Raw genomic sequence first — 17,544 nt, 5'->3', positions numbered from 1 at the left:
GTATTTCCTGTAGCTGACAGCTCTATTTTCTTGGAGTTTGTACTAGCGTACAGTATAGTCAAGCCTGTTATCTTTCTTCTTGTAACAATGTAGTCCTAAAGCAATGGGAGTTCATTTTACAGTAGAAAAAATAATTATATTGGTCATTGAGGTATTTTACCAATATATGTTCTTCATTACTTGCTGCATGTTCATCAAGTTGCACAGCTATAAACAGTGTTTTTCCTTTTTCTTCTTACTGCATCCACCTAACAGTAGCAGGCTTCATTGCAGAGGTTCTGGTTTTAAAAGCTAGCCAGCTCTTCTAGTCACTTCTTTCTGAGACCTGGTTTTAAAGGAAATGATGCTGACCAAACCCTTACCTCACTTGCATAAAAATGGAGTGCTGTCTTTGACGCAGGTTTCTAAAGGAATCTGAGACTTTGCAAGATGTAAATAGTGTGATCAGCAAAGAAGGCTAATAATGTCAAAGAGCTGAAAAGAAAAACTGATTCTCCAGAAAATGTTTATATGGTTCTACTTGATCTGAGGATGCTATACCAGATAACATAGTCTTTGATTCCTTTGCTCATTGATCTGTGTTTAAGCATGTGTTCACACGCATGCTGTAAACGCATCGCTCCTTTGCAACCTGAAGGAAAATATGCAAATAGGAGGGTTTGATAATACTTTAAAGTGTTTGAGCACTCAATTAAAAGACAAGCAAGAGAGAAGCCTAATTTCTTCTGGTTCCTTTTGATTGAAGTAATAAAAAGCATAATATTATTTCTTCTCTTTTATTCGCATTTCTTTCCTGAGCTTATAGCTTCTCCTTTTTAAAGCTAGGATATAGTTGATTTTTTCCCTTCTGTCGTTCTGCTGGTAAGAGGGCTGTAGGAGTGACTCACTTTCTGCCTAATTATGCCTTTAATTGATGACTCATCTGCTCAGCCCACCATTAGTGGTCTCTTATGTGTGGAGGTTGATCAGTAGGTGTTCCATGTAGCCTCCTGTTTAGACACAGGCTGTCACGGTGCTATTCTTTAGGCAGAAATGTGCCTGGCCTATTTGGCAACAGTTTTCTGATGTTTTCCCCAATCAATCGCTCCGACAGAAAAGGAACCACCCACTGACAGATCCCAAAGGAAAAGGAATGCATCTTTACAGCTGGAATATTCAAAAGCTTTAGGAAGCCTTTCACTCCTGAACAGGGATGGTACCTCTGTCACGCAAATCTATGACATGTGAAGCTTTGCAACATGAGAAAAAGGAAAGTTTCTATGATTATGTTAAAACCAAAAAGGCCTTTGTATATCAAGCCTGCCATCCACTGAGCATTCTCTGATTTGAGTTTTACTCCATCCCTTTTGGCTCTGCTGTTCAGAATCTTTGTCATAGAATCATAGAATGGTTTGGGTTGGAAGGGACCTTTAAAGGTCATCTAGTCCAATCGCCCTGCAAGGAACAGGGACATCCCCAACCAGATCAGGTTGCTCAGAGCCCCGTCCAACCTGGCCTTCCAGGGATGGGGCATCAGCCACCTCTCTGGGCAACCAGTTCCAGTGTTCCACCACCCTCAGTGTAAAAAAATTCTCCTTACGTGCAGTCTGAATCTCTTTCCTTCTATTTTAAAACCATTACCTCTCATCCTATCACAACAGGCCCTACTAAAGAATTTCTCCACATCTTTCTTACAAGTCCCCTTTAGGTACTGGAAGGCCGCTACAAGGTCTCCCCAGAGCCATCTTTTCTCCAGGCTGAACAGCCCCAACTCTGTCAGCCTGTTGTCATCAAGTCTAAACATGACATTGAGTCAGCATTCAGAAATACCCATCCTCATCTAGCTCGCAGAAGCTCTTGTGTTCTGCATTGCTAGTCCACACAGTATTTGGGTTAAAAGTATGTTGGTTTTAACATTGTATTTAACAGTAACTGGAAGTGTTGCTTGTTTCTGTTTAGATGAGAGTCCTTATACAAAGTCCGCAAACCAAGCAAGGCCACCTGATGGAGCACTGTCTGTGAGGAGACAGAGTATTCCAGGTAAGACTTGCTTTGCTTTTTATAACACCTAACTTGTTTGTGAGCAGCAAGGTACTACTAACCAAAATAAAACCAGTTATAAAAAGCAAATGAATTACAGTTACTACCAAGCAACTTTATAAGGAAGGTTCTACAGAAGCTGTAAGGAGTTCCCACAGTTAAGTTAACTTGGACTTTTGCTATGAAGGACATCCCTGTGTCTCTGTCTTTTGCAGCAGACTTCAGGTGTTGATTACGACAACCTTTGCATCAGAGGCTCGCGTATTTTCAGGCCCCATTAAATCTGTTCTTTGATACCTGGTTTCGATGGTATAGGGAGATCGGTTTGTATTTTCAGCTACTGATCGGACAGGCTCAGAAATCTAGACAAGCAATACTGTCAGAGTTCTCATCCTTACATGATTTTCTGCCGCGCGTATGCCCATCCTTGTCTTTTCTGTCATCCCGTCGCACAAAGCTGGACCAATGATTAAGATATATGATCTTCAAACCTATGAGTCTTTTAATTACTTTAACAAGTCTGCAAAATGTGCCTATGAAAAGCAAGTTTTATATATATAATGCAGCTATCTAAAGGGATTTTCACCTCAAGTAAAATTTGAGAGATCTTTTAGTGAAAACAAATCAATACTGAGAAAGGTTGTGCACGGGCAGAATAACCAGTGTTGCCCTTCTTACTTCAAGCACAGTAACCTCTGACTCGAAGGGAAAATGTATTGTGATAGAAATCAGAAACTATAAGGTCATGTCAGCCACCTTTTAATGAGTAATGTTAATATTCTCTGCACTCCATGGCCTTATTGTTGAACAGTCACACATCCCAAAGAAAGGCTGTGGATACAGGGAATGGAGCTCAGACCTTCACCACTCCCAGGCTCAGATCTCATCCCAATAACTGTTGTGTTTCTGAAGGCCCAAAGTGCTTGCTTTGTGGATGCTTTGGGGGGATGTTTGTTTGTTAAAGAGAGAGAGAGAGAGTTGGATGATACACTGTTGTACATAATGAACATTTTTGTCTGTTTAAAGCATCCTAGTGATTTAAAGATTATTATTTTTATGGTAGAATCATAAAGATCATAACCACTGTGAAATGACACGACTACAGTGTCCAGTGTGCAGTTATTGTTATGAGAAACTCTTTAATTATGTAAACACCATCCAGATATTTTTTTCCAAGTCAGTATAAATCAAGATTCATTGTGCTTCAGAGTGAATGAAGACTTTTGTATAGGTACCTCTTGAGGTAGTGCGTTAGCTCATAGGTCACTAATATTTGATGTACTAAATATCTACTTTTAAAAAAAAAAAATCTCCTGAATTTTTCACTGTGAATTTAGTAATTGTCATTTATGATATGGTTCCTGTATTTATAAAACATTTATGCTAAGGTCCCAAAAAAGGCAGAAGTTAATGGTTTCAGATGATATTTTAAGAACTCTTGATGATTTTTGGTTGTGTTCTTTAAAGAGATGGTTTGATGAAAGTTGAACCAGTGCAATTTTTCTTTAGATCATTTGATAAGATTAGGAATTTCAAGTGCTGAGTAGTTGTTATGACCATTTCTTTTGATTTTTTTTTTAAGTTACTGAATATTCTGGAGTTTTTGAGAGCATTGCAGATAAATCTTTCCTGTGTGCCGTGTGTTAGTCACAGTTTGTTCAGAGAGATAATATGGACAAGTGTTTGGTGAAATGGACTCTGTTTCATTTCAGGTGTTCTAAAAAAAACCTGATCTAAGTTGATGTATGTTCTTCAGCTCTTAATATATTGAAGACATTTATCTTAACGCATTGTTGCATCTCCAGACCTTAGGAGCCTCAAAGGATAAATTAGATTAGTTGGATATTAAAAAAAAATAATAATAATTAAAACTTGTTCATGCCCTGACAAATTCACATTCTAGCACAGTGGATGTTGTGGGTTTAGATGCATAAATAACTTTGAAAATCTAAGCAATGTTTTGAGAAGTAACTTGAACGTTTAGGAGTTGACTGAGGTTTTTGATAACAGCCTGTAAACTTTTATATCACTTGGACATGGAGAAAATTTGACCCCACATTTCATATGTAAGTAGCACCTTGTAAATAGCAGCTATTCTTACTTGCCTGTGGGCAGTTTATCCACGTTATGGATTAGTCTTGACACACAGGCAGAGACAACCCAGTCAGCCAGCTTGGCAGTAGGAGGAGTACTAGTAGTATTAACTAGTTTGAGACTGGAAGTAGTACAGCCGCTTTTCCCTGGGGACAGGATCTGACTTCTGACAGTGTGTAGGTCAGCACCAGATCACTTTTGAATTGGAAGGTGTGATGCAATGAACCTGGTAAATTTTTGTAGACCTGGATGGGGAGACGTCAGCTGGATTTACTGTCAATCATCCTTACATGGAGAGCATACCGTGTATGGAAGCATTCTTTTCTATTCCCCCCAGACGGTATGGCTGATAAAACATCACATTCCTGAAGTGCTGTTTTTTCAAGCTTGAAGCATGGCAGTGTCTTTCACAGTATAGCTGTCTAATCCAATTGACACTCTGTCATTCCTGAGACACGGACAGCAGATGTCCTATTCCCAAGGAATGCTCTGGCCGTTGAACATTGAATCAGCCAAGAGAAAACTTGGGGGTATTTGGAAGATAATAATCTTATACTGAGCTTTGCACAGGTTTGAACTGTATGTGTGTATATATATATGTACAGTAGTGAAAATATATATCCAGGATGCGTGATGTAAATCTTCCAGCATAGTGTGGGATTGTGTCATCTCCCTGTGCCTGGTTGAAAGTTCCTTCTCCTGACATTTTAATTCACTTTGAAGGATTCCAGTGCTCCTTCCTTTGGCCAGATATCAAAAAGGGGAGCTTTTGTTGCTGTGAGACCTGAAACTACTACACCAACTGTAAACCCCAAGAGGTTGTTTTTATCCTTCCATGTGAAACTGTCTTGAAAGTGCAGTATTGATGAGCAAAGACTGAATGCACAGAGAAGTAATATAATTCTATAGAGGTTACATGGTGCTCAGGCTTGGTTTCTTTTACAGGAAAAAGATGTTGAAATAATCATTTTATAATTAAAGTCAAATGAGCACATACTGTGAAATCAATGCACTGAGTTTAATTCCTTTCATCCCCAGAAGCAGGGAATGGATTAAGCATCTCTCTGGAGCAGAACTCGCTTGCTTAAGATGCAGAATGCATTATTCATGTGATGAGACTACATGTCATATTTATCATGTCTTCACATGGCGCAAAATCAACAAGCAACAGATCCTTTCAAAGGGATTTACAGAATTGCTGAAATTATACTTAATTCAAATGATATGCATTAATATAATTGCAGTTTGAAACTTGGACTTAATTTTGGAGATGTGTAGGTGTTTAGTTATATACACATGATTGTTTGAAACATTCTTTAGCTTAACAGTCAGAATTTCTTAATGTAAAAGTGAGGCTTGAGGTAACGCCAGCATGACAAGCAGCCTGCAAAGTAAGAAGCAAACAGATTTTCTCCTCTGAACCTTTAAATTTAGACTGTCAACCAACATATAATGAAACCTTATTACTACTCTGCCCATGTAGTAGGTTACAGAAGCCAAGGGGGTGTGTGCTGTGCTTCATTCAGGAAACTGTCACTGTTGGACTAGTACTTAAGCACATAAATTAATCAAAATTAACAAATAAGACCCTTCCTTCAGAATCACAAATGCAGTTAAAAACTTCTGTCATTTAGAAATAAAGGATTTGATACTCACTTGTTAGCTAACCTCTTGAACCTCTAGATTTAGATGGCCGTAGTTCCCGTTGAGTTCCCAGGCTGAAGTTTCCTCCTGGCTTGCCAAGGGTCCGAAGCTGTTCCTAGCCAAGGGGAAGCATTGGATTAACAGCACTTGAGTCAAAGGTGTCGTGCCTGTCGTTGCTTATTCCCGCAGGAGCTTTAAAAAAGACATCAGATATTCCAACAGTAGTCGTACAATGTCAAGAGCTGATGACACTGCTAAAGAGGCATTTGAAATCAAGGAGACTTTTAACATATGCTTAAGATAAGCATGTTCTCAGTGCTGTCCTGAATATGGACAGGCTGAACAGCTGCTCTCATGCTTTCCAGGCGAAAATCCAATGCCCTCTTATCTGTTTTAACAACATGGAGAAATCAGTCGACACAAATGCTGTCTAAATTGTTCATTCATTTATTTGTCTGTTTTCAATTAATTCACTGAAAACTGGGGGAAATGGAGGGGAAAGAAGTGACCTGACACTGTGTAAAAATAATTCCTCCATGAAACAAAAAAACGACACCATAAATTTGAGGCCTATTAAAATATTTCATAAAATCTGCAACAAAAGTTTCATCTTGGTTTTAGTCCAATTCTGTACATGCTTTTTATTGAGTCTTAAAAGTTACTATTAGTTTAAAAAAATTTAAAATATAGTAAAAAAAAATACAGTTTTTAGAGAGCTGAAATGTTTTAACTTCTCAATGTTTTATTTTTGTTGGCTGAGATAATTCCTAAGTTTCAGTTAAAGTCTGCAAATAGTTTCGGTTGGGCCAAAAGTCTGGGTTTTTAGGGAAAAGCTAATTTGTACCCAATGTATTTAACATTAAATTAAAAAAAAAAATCCATAGTTTTTACTTCTTGCATGTACTGACTCAGGCATCTGCACTATGGGAGACTTCTAGAAATGCAGAGTTTCATTGCCTGAAGTGGTGAAGGGCTCAAAACAACTATAATGCAAACTATAGTCTGGGACAGATATTTGAATGGCCTGTGAATTAAGAGATTAGTTTAGTTTAGCTAGGTGGACTGCAGTCATGTAGCTGTCTGTCTCCAAAGTAAATTCTTGTTCAAAGAACTGGTGCCAAATAACGAGGAGACACAGTGGGACTATTTCCTCAAACAGAGGAAATTTCCTTTTCTCTGGGACAGAAGATTAACACAGCTGCCTGCCTTCTGCCCTGTTCAACACACCTGGCAAAAGGTCCTTGAAGTCTTGTTCATCGTGTTGTCTTTGATCCACTGTTGTTTCTCCTCCTGCGTAACCCTTGTGCTCCAGCTATGCCGGCCCCTGGGACCCACCGGAGCCGTTATGCCTTCCCAAGTCTCATCCCAGCCACCTTCTGTACTCCATGATGATACCTGATCTTCTGAACAGCCAGATTGTCTGGATTTATGGTGAGAGTGCATCCCAGCCCTTATGGAAAAGAGCAGGAAAGACCAAACCTGGATGTGATAAATCATGCCTTTGACATTTTCGCCACCGTGGGGAGCCTATTTTTCTCTCTAACCAATTTTTTATTATTATTATTTGTCATTTGTGAGTTTTGTACGCAGTTGTAGGGATATACTAACAGGTCAGTTGTCAAAATAGATCACTCTACTCTGAAGGAAAATTGTCAAGACTTTCAAATTGAAGTGACCAGATTTTTCAGTTCCTTTGTACGTGCATGAATACTGCACTTTCTTTCCACACTACCTGATTCTTTGAAGCGTGCTATAATACAGGTTTCCTGTTTCAGCACAGTGTTTGATCTGAAAAACAAGGCTAGCCATCAAACTGGAGGGAAAACACAGAGTGAACGTACAGCCCTGAGCACATCCTCGGCCGTGACTCCAGCTCTGGTATTGCTGTTATTAGCAGTTTTGCAGCCTCATTTTGGGGGAGTTTGGTAACAGAATTTTAATGCAGAAATGAAATGTTAAGCAAACATAATTTTAGGCTAGGCTGAATTTTGAACTACTGAGCTAGAAGGGAGCACACGCAACTCAACCTTAAAATGCCTTGCAAGGATAATATTTACAGAGCTGATACTAAAAAAATAATTACTGTGTGATGTAGTGTCCTCAGTAATTGCTTAGGACAGAAAATATTCCTAAGATAAGTCACAAAATACTAAATTATTGTAATAAAAACAATAATTAATGTCCTGGGAATTTTCAAGCTCTGAAATGTTTACATGCACAATGTATATGGCAGTTTTTTCCTGCTCCTTGGCTCAGGTGCTATTTAGCTGTTCACAAAAACACACCATTTTTTTTCCTCTCTGACCCACAGCCTTCTGTGCAGCAAATGTTCATATTCTGTCTCATACTACTGCAAATGTGGCTTTCCTGAGGGGTTTGTCTACTGCCCACAACTAACGAACTCGAATGTAGGTCAACTGGAAGCTGAAGAATTTTAAAGACCGCTCTACTTTCTTCACTATGATTTTGGGGTTATTGTAACATATAGGAATGTCTGTTGAATGCTGAAAACAAAAAATATATTGTTATAGGGAAACAAAAAAAGGCTGTGAAGAAAGAAGAAAATAATTGAGAGTTAAAATATATATATATATAATTCCAGGATTTAGTATAGATTACAGTTAGAGACAGAACACGTGATCCGGTTACGATGTGCGTGAGTTGCCGATATAAAACTGAATTAGCTGAATGTAACATTTGTGTGTGCTGTGCTACAATCGGAATGAGGAGAAGGTCTGTAAGCACAGTATAATACGAGAATAGATAGAGTGCATTATTTTTCTTTTACAAGATAATCTAGGAAATGAGAGAGAAATATAGAAAGTAATATGGAAGGACAGGAGGAATTGAAAAAAAAATCCACATGGATTAAAAAAAAAAATAAATAAAGACTTCTGATGTAACCCAAGGATACAAGTTTCATTAAATGGCACTGCTTAGGAGGGAAGACGGCTCCCAGGTTATTCATGTTGTAGCTCAGCTGTTAACATCCGAGCCAGATTCACCGTGACTGACAACTGTGATGGACAGATGAGCCATCCCCGGTGGGTAGATGTTTCTCTATGTGCAGACACACCTCCAGAGCCCGTTTTGTTTTCCTCTGTGATTAATATGACATTGGCAAGACAGCAAGCGTTCAAAAATAGCTGTTCTCATGCTTGCAGTTAACTTGGTCCAATTCCTTCAGACTCCCGCGTCAAGTAAAACCGCAGAAGATGTAAACGATCCCATTATTTTTTGACGGAACGCCGCTAACTTCAGCAGCCCCCTTTGCATCGCTGGCTACAGGGCAGCCACCTTTTCAAGCGATGTTGCCTAACTTGTGCAGAGCTCAGTCACCTTTTCCAGCCTCATCAAAACAAACCTGCCTTTGCTTTGGCTTCGGCTTCCCTCACATTTCGTAAGCGCTCTGATTTCACGGGTGTGGTGGTGTCTTACCTAATCCTTCATTCCCCAACAAAATATTAAATAGTCTTCACTGGCTAACTGATTTTGCAAGTTAAGAGCATGCTTTGCCTGAGGAAACCTGTCACAGAATCATCCCCTACCTTTTTCATAGTTTTTGTTGTGTGAAAAAAAATAATTGATTGCAGAAGTAAAACCTGAAAATAATATATATATATCTCAGTAAAGGCTGGATTAGGAAGTTAAAGTATGCATCTACAAAAGCACTTTTTTCCCTCAATTTGCATTTGTCTCATAGACACTTAGTTTTACTCTGTACTTTTTGAAATCAGCACAGAATGCTCAGATTTGCAACTTAAGAGATTTTTAACATTTAGAAATCCATTAGCAATAACCTCTGCAGTCATGGTCATTATGGTAACAATCTTGGGTGATTTCTTAGCAGAAGCAAGTGTTTTGACCTGTGAAATGCAGATCGCAGGCTGGTGAGCTTTTCTGCACTTGAGGTGTTCATTGTATCTGCAAAGTCATTTGCTGATCTCCGGGTTTGATGAGAGCCTGCTGTTGCCGTATCATTTACAGTCTTCCCTGTGTGTTTGTTTAACCTGTTTGGAGGTTTGTCAAATGGTCTGTGCAGCATCTGCAGAGCTACATGGCTTTTCCTTCCCATTGGCATTGGAAATTCCTGGATTTTCTTTCACATATTTAGTACTGAAAGAAGTAGGATATCTTCCTTGTACTTCCACCAAAATAACTTTGTTGGGATGTTATCATATATGTCATTCGTGTAAACATGTTTCATACACAGATTAACCCGAAAGAAATTTGGCTTTTGCAGAAAATGAGAAAAGCCCACTGAGTTCTTACCTAAATGAGATTGCTGATGATTTATTTATACATTTTCTTTACAGATTTGCTGCCATACTAGTGCTTTTCAATACTGAAAAGGATTAGAACAGAGAACAATCTCATTTCATTCCTTTCACTGTAAATGAGGAAGAAAATGCATTAAAGGCAATACTGTACATGAGAACACTGCTTTTTCAAATATCCAAGTGATATGGGGTCTGAAAGTTAAATATCTTTAAACTATTTTCACTTCTATATGAAAGCACAGCCGATAGCAGGATTTGTTGCTGTTGGTACCAAACACTTTTATTTATAGATATTTGGATTTAGTTGCATATAATTTCACCAAACTTCAGCCCTTCAAAATAAAAGGTAATAAATTATTCCAGCTGCAGTTTTTTTTTCCAGCAAAATCAACTATATGTAGTATGATGAGGATGAAACCCCATATAGTATCTATAACATTGTTTAAAAACAACTGTCTTTGCTATTTAGCCCTTGCACAAATACATTTTGGGGCAGAGATGGCAATTTTGAGCAAATCGTTCTGTATTCATCGAATGTGTTTGCAGTATGTATGTGTGCATGTTCTCCATTATTGTGAATTTACATGGAGTTCGTGGGCCAGAAGAGACCTTGGTGACCATCTAAACCAAACATACAACTTCCCTCAATTTACTTATATTTCGACTTGTATTTGAATTCTATTTTAGAGGACCATGCAGTCTATTTAAGGTTACCAGTGATACAAAATCCATCACAGCCTTTTTTGGTTAATTAGCCTCACTGCTTTTGTTTCTAGCTTGACTATGTGTGGTTTCAGCTTCATCTCATTTGTGGTAAACAGGTTTTTTCATCAAAATACACTTCATCCTTTATAGGTACTTAATTATGAAATCACCATTTAATCCTTTTTTAAAGTAAATGAAATGCGCTTCTGGGGTCTTTTGCTCACAGACGTGTTTCTTTAACTATTTTGAAAGCTCTTTTCTGACACTGCTGTCCTCTCTTTGGGTAGTAATAATGTTATTGAATTGTGTCACAAGAATCACAGAATCATAGAATGGTTAGGGTTGGAAGGGATCTTTAAAGGTCATCTAGTCCAACCCCCCTGCAACGAACAGGGACATCTCCAACAAGATCAGGGTGCTCAGAGCCCCATCCAGCCTGGCCTTGAATGTTTCCAGGGATGGGGCATCTACCACCTCTCTGGGCAACCTGTGCCAGTTAGTGTTCCACCATCTTCAGTGTAAAAATTTTTTTCCTAATATCCAATCTGAATCTACCTCCTTCTATTTTAAAACCATTACCCCTAGTCTTATCACAACAGGCCCTACTAAAGAGTTTCTCCCCATCTTTCCTGTAGGTCCCCCCTTAGGTACTGGAAGGCTGCTGTAAGGTCTCCCTGGAGCCTCCTCTTCTCCAGGCTGAACAGCCCCAACTCTCTCAGCTTGTGCTCATAGGAGAGTGAGATAAAGCATCCAAGTGAGGATCACTACTTCACTAAATACAAAGATCTACTAAGTATTGCTGTGTAAAACTGTCTTGTTTATATATTTATAGTTTTACATTAAGTATTCTGGTCACCTGTCAGGATCCCCAAATCCTTTTCTGTTTGCGTTAATTTTATAATTCATTTACTGGGCACCTGTTTTATATGTATATATAGCTGCATACATCATTTCATACCTCTTACATTGGTAGAGTGGAAGACTTTATTAACTTTGTAAGTGATACACAGGCTAGTAGAATGCAAATGCTTATATTTTTTATTTATTTTCCTTGTCCAAATTACAGATTCCATTCTCACTTTGTGTCTGCATAGTCTTGCGAACCCATTAATGTTGTGTGAATAAAGACATGAGAAGGCTCTTCAGTAAAGTTTCACTTACTAGCAAAGTGAAAAGACTACAGAAAGCAAATCAAGGACGAGGCCAAAATCAAGATATTTCAGTGCTCTTATTTGCAGAAAACATTGGTGGAAGGACACTGTGAATATCAATCCAGGCAGGAACAAGTGTCAGTCTCCAATGCTAATTGATTTTATCAGTGAAGCAAAACCCCCTCAGCTTTATAGTTAACACTGAGACAAGATCCTGCCAAGACCTTCTTCCCATATCCAATGACATTGTAACCCCAAATACTTGTCAGATAAATGATATAGAAAATGAGCATTGACCTCTGTGGTAGTAAAAACCCAATGTAATAGAAAAATGAGGGACATATGCTGCAGCTGAATTTTAGATATCACTGACAAACCATGAATGATCATACCTGGTAACACAGTGTGGATATTGATCCTCAAGATATCGCTTCTGTAAACAAAAGTTAGAGGTAAAAATTGATAGAGGTCGTATAGGGAAATCTTGCTATTAGACTAAAACCATAGCAGAATGGACTGAGTCTATCAAGGATGACTAATGTTGCACTACAATCAAAATAAATAATAATTTCTAAATAACTTGCATGGAACATATTCGCATGGGAGTAAACACATGTGCTTTTCCAAACAGCTTTCAGGTTAAGTTCTGGCTGAAAGATACGTCATTAGTTCTGGAATTGAAAATTTATCAAGTGTATTTGAAAGTAATTACAAACTTGTAGCTACAAAACCAGATGCCTAGCAAGGAATTTCTGCAGTTTTGTTATGAGGATGGTACCTAACTCTAATGAGACCATTAAAATCCAGGAGCTTTATCCCTCAGCCACTAACAAAAGGTAATGGCGCAGTAGAGAGCATATAGTGGATGGGAACATAATCAAAATAATAGAGCTCAACTTATTTAATCACCACAGGAAAGTAATACACAAGCTGTTTAAGTCACTCAGCCTCACTTAAGTGCTACCCAGCTGGGATGATAGCTGGACGTGACTATAGTGTATGACAAGGTGTGCTTTTCATGCTCTGAGTTGAGTGTGTTGAGAGTCTCAAAGTATTTTTTGACAAGTTATGGATACATTTCATAGTCTCAATTTTCTCTATGTACAGAGTTGGAGTAGAATCTGGAACATTTTATGTGCTGATCCAATGCACATTTTAATATATCCACTACCCTATAAAATATTATTGGCTGGTAGTCAATACATGGGGATCAGAAGATATCAGAGCATCATCTTGAATTTTTTTAATGCATGTATGATTTAAAATTAACAATATAAGCTCAAAACCATACCAAATGTTCTTATCAGGTGGTAGCAGTTAGCATTAGGCTGGTGTCTCTATGTCCACTGTAATTCCTGAATCTTCACTGGGGAAAAACCTGATGGTGTGCAGATCTGTTATGGTCTGAAGATCACCTGCTCTAGACTTTGCTAAACCAAGAAGGGAAAGAAAATCTGGAGCAGAGACTCTTATTACAGGCGTTTTGTAAGATATATAAGCTAGATAGTTCCTGGAAAATATTGCTGGTGAGGCTGGGTTGGTTTGAAGTGTGAATTTTGCAGTATTTCTAAAAGAGCAAAGCTTCAGGGCAGGCGAAGTGATGTCAGCACAGAAGTGCTGTCTCTTGTTTTGCTCAGCAAGTAGGTAACAAATTTTGGCTTCTTTTTTCCCCTGTTATGACTTCATCTCTGGGCGGATGATTTGGTATTAAATCCATGTTTATATAGTCATGTTGGGGACATTTTGTTAATATAAATCTGCCTTTAGTAGAAAAGGACTTTTGGGGTGGGACCTGCCAGACATTTATGCGGAGTGAGCTTGGAAGAAAAATCCGTACAATAACTGACCATAATTTACAAATGCTGAGAAAAAATTAGGGCAGATGTGCTTATTGGATAGTTTTGTTTAGGCAAAAGTCACCTTTCCCATGTATTTTCAGTCAAAAAAAAATCTTGGAAGTGACCTTCAGAATAAGCTAAATTCTGGAAATTAAGGTAGATCCTGTCTACAAACATTTGCTCTTAGTAATTATTCCAAATTCTCCACTTTAGATGAATAGCTCTGTGCAATATTAGATCCCATCAGCAGCTTCTCCTGCTCATCTGTGAAGAGTATGAAATTAATCTTAGGAAATTCAAAATTGTGCCTATAGATGATGCTAATTTCTGCCTGTTTTAATGAACTGTTTGTTGTGTACATACGAGTAAAACCAGATCTTACCGTGCCAGATGTTCTTTGTTGGTGTAAATCTTAGCACCATAAGGTGCATTCAGACTGGTATGATACACTCCCATTAACAGTGCTAAGGTAAGTGACATTAAAAAAAATAGCAGAAATGCTAAACATGTCTGCATGTTTGCCTTATGGTTTCCTTTATATGTACGCCTGTCCTGGTTTTGGCAGGGATGGACTTAATTTTCCTCTCAGTAGCAGGTGTGTTTTGGATTTCGTATGTGAAGAATGTTGATAAACACCCTGATGATATGAGTTGTTGCTAATGAGATGAAGGGCACTGTCTGGCTTTCCAGGTCTCGCTAATGTGCAGATGCAGGAAGCTGGGAGAGAGACAGACAGAATAATTGATCCAAACTGGCCAAAGAGAGTATTCCATGCTGTAAACATCATGCTCTGTATATAGGTGGAGTTTGCCCATGGGAGAGACATTCCACATCCACCTCTGCCTCTCTCTTGCTCACTGGCATCACTCTTTCTACCTTGCTGCCCCCCTTTTTCGCTCCTTTGCTTGCTGCTCGGTTTTGTTTCTGTGATCACTACTCAGGAAGGGCTGTGTTGGTCACTGGGACATTGGGTGGTGAGAAGTGGTGCATTGTTCATTTTGTATATTTTAGTGTCCTTATATTTTGTTGTTATTGTCATTTTGCTTTGCTATTCTAGTAAACTGTCTTCATCTCAACCCACGAGTTTTCCTTTCTTCCCAATTTCTCTCCCACATCCCACTGGGCAGGGGGAGGGTGAGCAAGAAACTACGTCATGACCGGGGCTAAACCACCACAATGCCCTAACTATAGGATAGGCTGTAAGTTAGGAAAAAAAAAAAAACTGTTAAATCTGAGCATCCAATACAAGTTAAGGACTGGTGTGACATCCTCGAAGATTTTGGAAGTTATAGCTGTAAAATTTGAGTCTGTAAGCAGATCTCTGGTCATTTTATTTGCCAGGAACTAATGGGCTAAAAGGAAGCAGATGAAACAGTTTGTTGTTTCTGTCAAAATGTTGATTTTACAGAAAAACAAAGGAGGGGATTAGTTTTTTTTGTATTTCTAAAGTTCATATCATGGTTCTTTTTTGCATTAAAGCAACTGAAAATGGGACTTAAGAAATCCAGCTAGTTCAGGTTGATGCATTTGATATCATACATGGGACAGGCAAGCAATGTATCGTTTATGCCATTGTGATTGCTTTAGTCACGTGATTAAGCCTATCACAATTTTTCAAAGCAATTTTAAAACATAGTAATACAAAGAAAAAGAAGATTTGAACACCAGTCTTTTCAGGTGAAGTGGATCGCAAATGTAGATGCTCAGTACCTGATCTAGATGGAAACTTCCCAGTGATGCAGACCTCAACTGAAATGTGGTGATTTATTAAACTTGGGGTAGTTCATAAATCCAGTGACGAAGGATAATTGAACTGCACATGAACTACTCTGGTGTGGGGACTCCAACCTTTCCAGGCTTCTGGGCCCGTAGCATGGCACACAGCTGGAAACAGCCCGGTGTAAGCAGTAGTGAAGCGGAAAGATACAGGTCACAGGGAGCAGAAGTTTATGTCGTTTCAAAAACACCACATGTTGGTATAGCTGGAGCAAAAAAAAAAATTCAGAATGCTCGTTTGTTTAATTTTCAGAAGCTTTATACCAAGCCGGAACCATGTCAAGTGTAAAAATGCAGTTTTTCCCATAATTTTTCCTCTAGTTCTGGTTAGCAAATCGCACTGTAAATGATAATAGAATATCTCTGTGCTGAGACCTCTGTACTGAGAGAGGCCTGTTAGGTTCCTGAGGTGATTTTGTAAACTTAACATTACTTAGAATTTAAATGTTTCCTTTTTAAAAAAAAAAATGGCAGTATATCCTTTAACAGCAGAGGAGGAGAGAAACAGGGACAGGTCTTGTGAGTTGTTTGTACTAGTCAGCAACCTGAAAATGTGCTCAAACACTTTGCTTCTGTTTAAGAACAGCCTTGATTAAGTAACAACTCTTTTTCACAGACAATCTTACTTTGAAATAAGTAAGAATTTTAAACAGGCGTGCTTTGAGTTGCGTTAGCAGTTTCCCCTATTTGCATCCTTGTTGAGATTCTGCACATTGCATTTTGCTTGAAATGAAAGATCTCATCGTAGCCTTCAGGTAGTACTATTTAGCTGAATCTTCATCTGTTTCAATATGTTTGAAGATACTAGCTGTTTCTTCAATTCATAGAGACACTTACCTGTCTGCCTTAACCTCTTGGTCCCTGAAAGGAGAGAAAGCCATTGCAGTAGACACAGCGAACAAGATGTGTGTTTGAAGTAGACGTGGACCAGAATATCTAGCTAGTGTATCTTACTGTTTTTGGAGAGGCAGGTAGGTGTAATCATCTTTGTTCCTTTTCACCTGAAGTTTCTGGAGGGTAAGAGGAAATGTTGAAAGAAAAGGCAAAAAACTTTGCTGTGAAACATGTGTCACGTTTTGGAGTTTGAAGGAGGAGAGTATTTTTTTTCCTGCGGCATACGGTGATGAAACAGCTCCAGGATAATGTAAGCCTCTTACATTGATGTCACATTCAGATTTTCGCTGACAACAGCTTCCTGAAGTGACCTGAAGAGGTAAAATGTTCCTATTGTCTCACAGGCTAACATGTGCAATATTACTAGGTGCTTATAAGAGGCCGTTTCAGTTTCTGCGCTAATTCTGTGGCATATGCTGGCAATTTGTATGACAACAGGAACCACATAGGTACGTTCTTGCAGCTGTGCATTTTACTGTTTTGCTGCAGTGATTTGTTCAGCAAGCCTGACTATATAATAAGTTAGTTCATGCAAATGAATGCATCTGTCTTCATTCCTCTTTGCCATTAGTTCATTATGCATACATTAAACCTTAGGGAGTAAGTACAGAGATTGATTAGAGAGTTACAGAGCTCAGGTTAGCAGCTGAGAAATGCCTGAATTATTCCTTTTCTTTTTTTCCTTTTTTTTTTTTCCCCTGTTGGTAAACTTCTTTTACAGAAATAGTAAATCCTTGTGGATTTTAAATGCGTATTGCCATCTAAAGTCATCACTATTCCTGATGCCACTAGCTTATGTTGTAGTTCTTTAACCCTGCTTTTTCCTTTGACTTTAACTGTATTTTTTTCTTCATACTGAACATTGAGCAAGGTAATGGTCCTTTTGTCACAGGCATTTTTTTTCTACTATAAACACCTAATAAAAAAATTCAGTGCATCCTATTTGTCAGGTGTTGTTGCACATTAAATTCACCCCTAAGCTATCCTTTGTAACTTAAGTTTCATATCAGACTGAAGTATAGAAAAAGAATGAGTCATTATCAGATCACTTTTTAAAACATTCATAGCTATGCATTCTTTCAGCCTATTTTTGAACTACCATCTTCCAGAAGTGGCATTTCTGGGTTCTGGTTTTCCGCGAAG

The 17,544-nt window shown here is 38.5% G+C and overlaps 1 protein-coding gene across 1 annotated transcript in view; it reads left to right on the top strand.

Moving 5' to 3' along the window:
• The window catches only part of GRIP1 (glutamate receptor interacting protein 1), a 156,268-nt gene that overhangs the window by 46,240 nt on the left and 92,484 nt on the right, over nucleotides 1-17,544 (top strand). The window contains exon 3 of the mRNA XM_086739948.1: nucleotides 1,939-2,019. Coding sequence (XP_086596074.1) covers nucleotides 1,939-2,019 — 81 coding nt within the window. The remainder of the gene's footprint in view (nucleotides 1-1,938; nucleotides 2,020-17,544) is intronic.

The sequence above is a fragment of the Chlamydotis macqueenii genome, chromosome 1, assembly GCF_036417535.1.
Source record: "Chlamydotis macqueenii isolate bChlMac1 chromosome 1, bChlMac1.mat, whole genome shotgun sequence".
Lineage (NCBI taxonomy): Eukaryota > Metazoa > Chordata > Aves > Otidiformes > Otididae > Chlamydotis > Chlamydotis macqueenii.
Note: the sequence above shows the minus strand (reverse complement) of the source record. Positions and strands in the feature narration are given on the sequence as shown.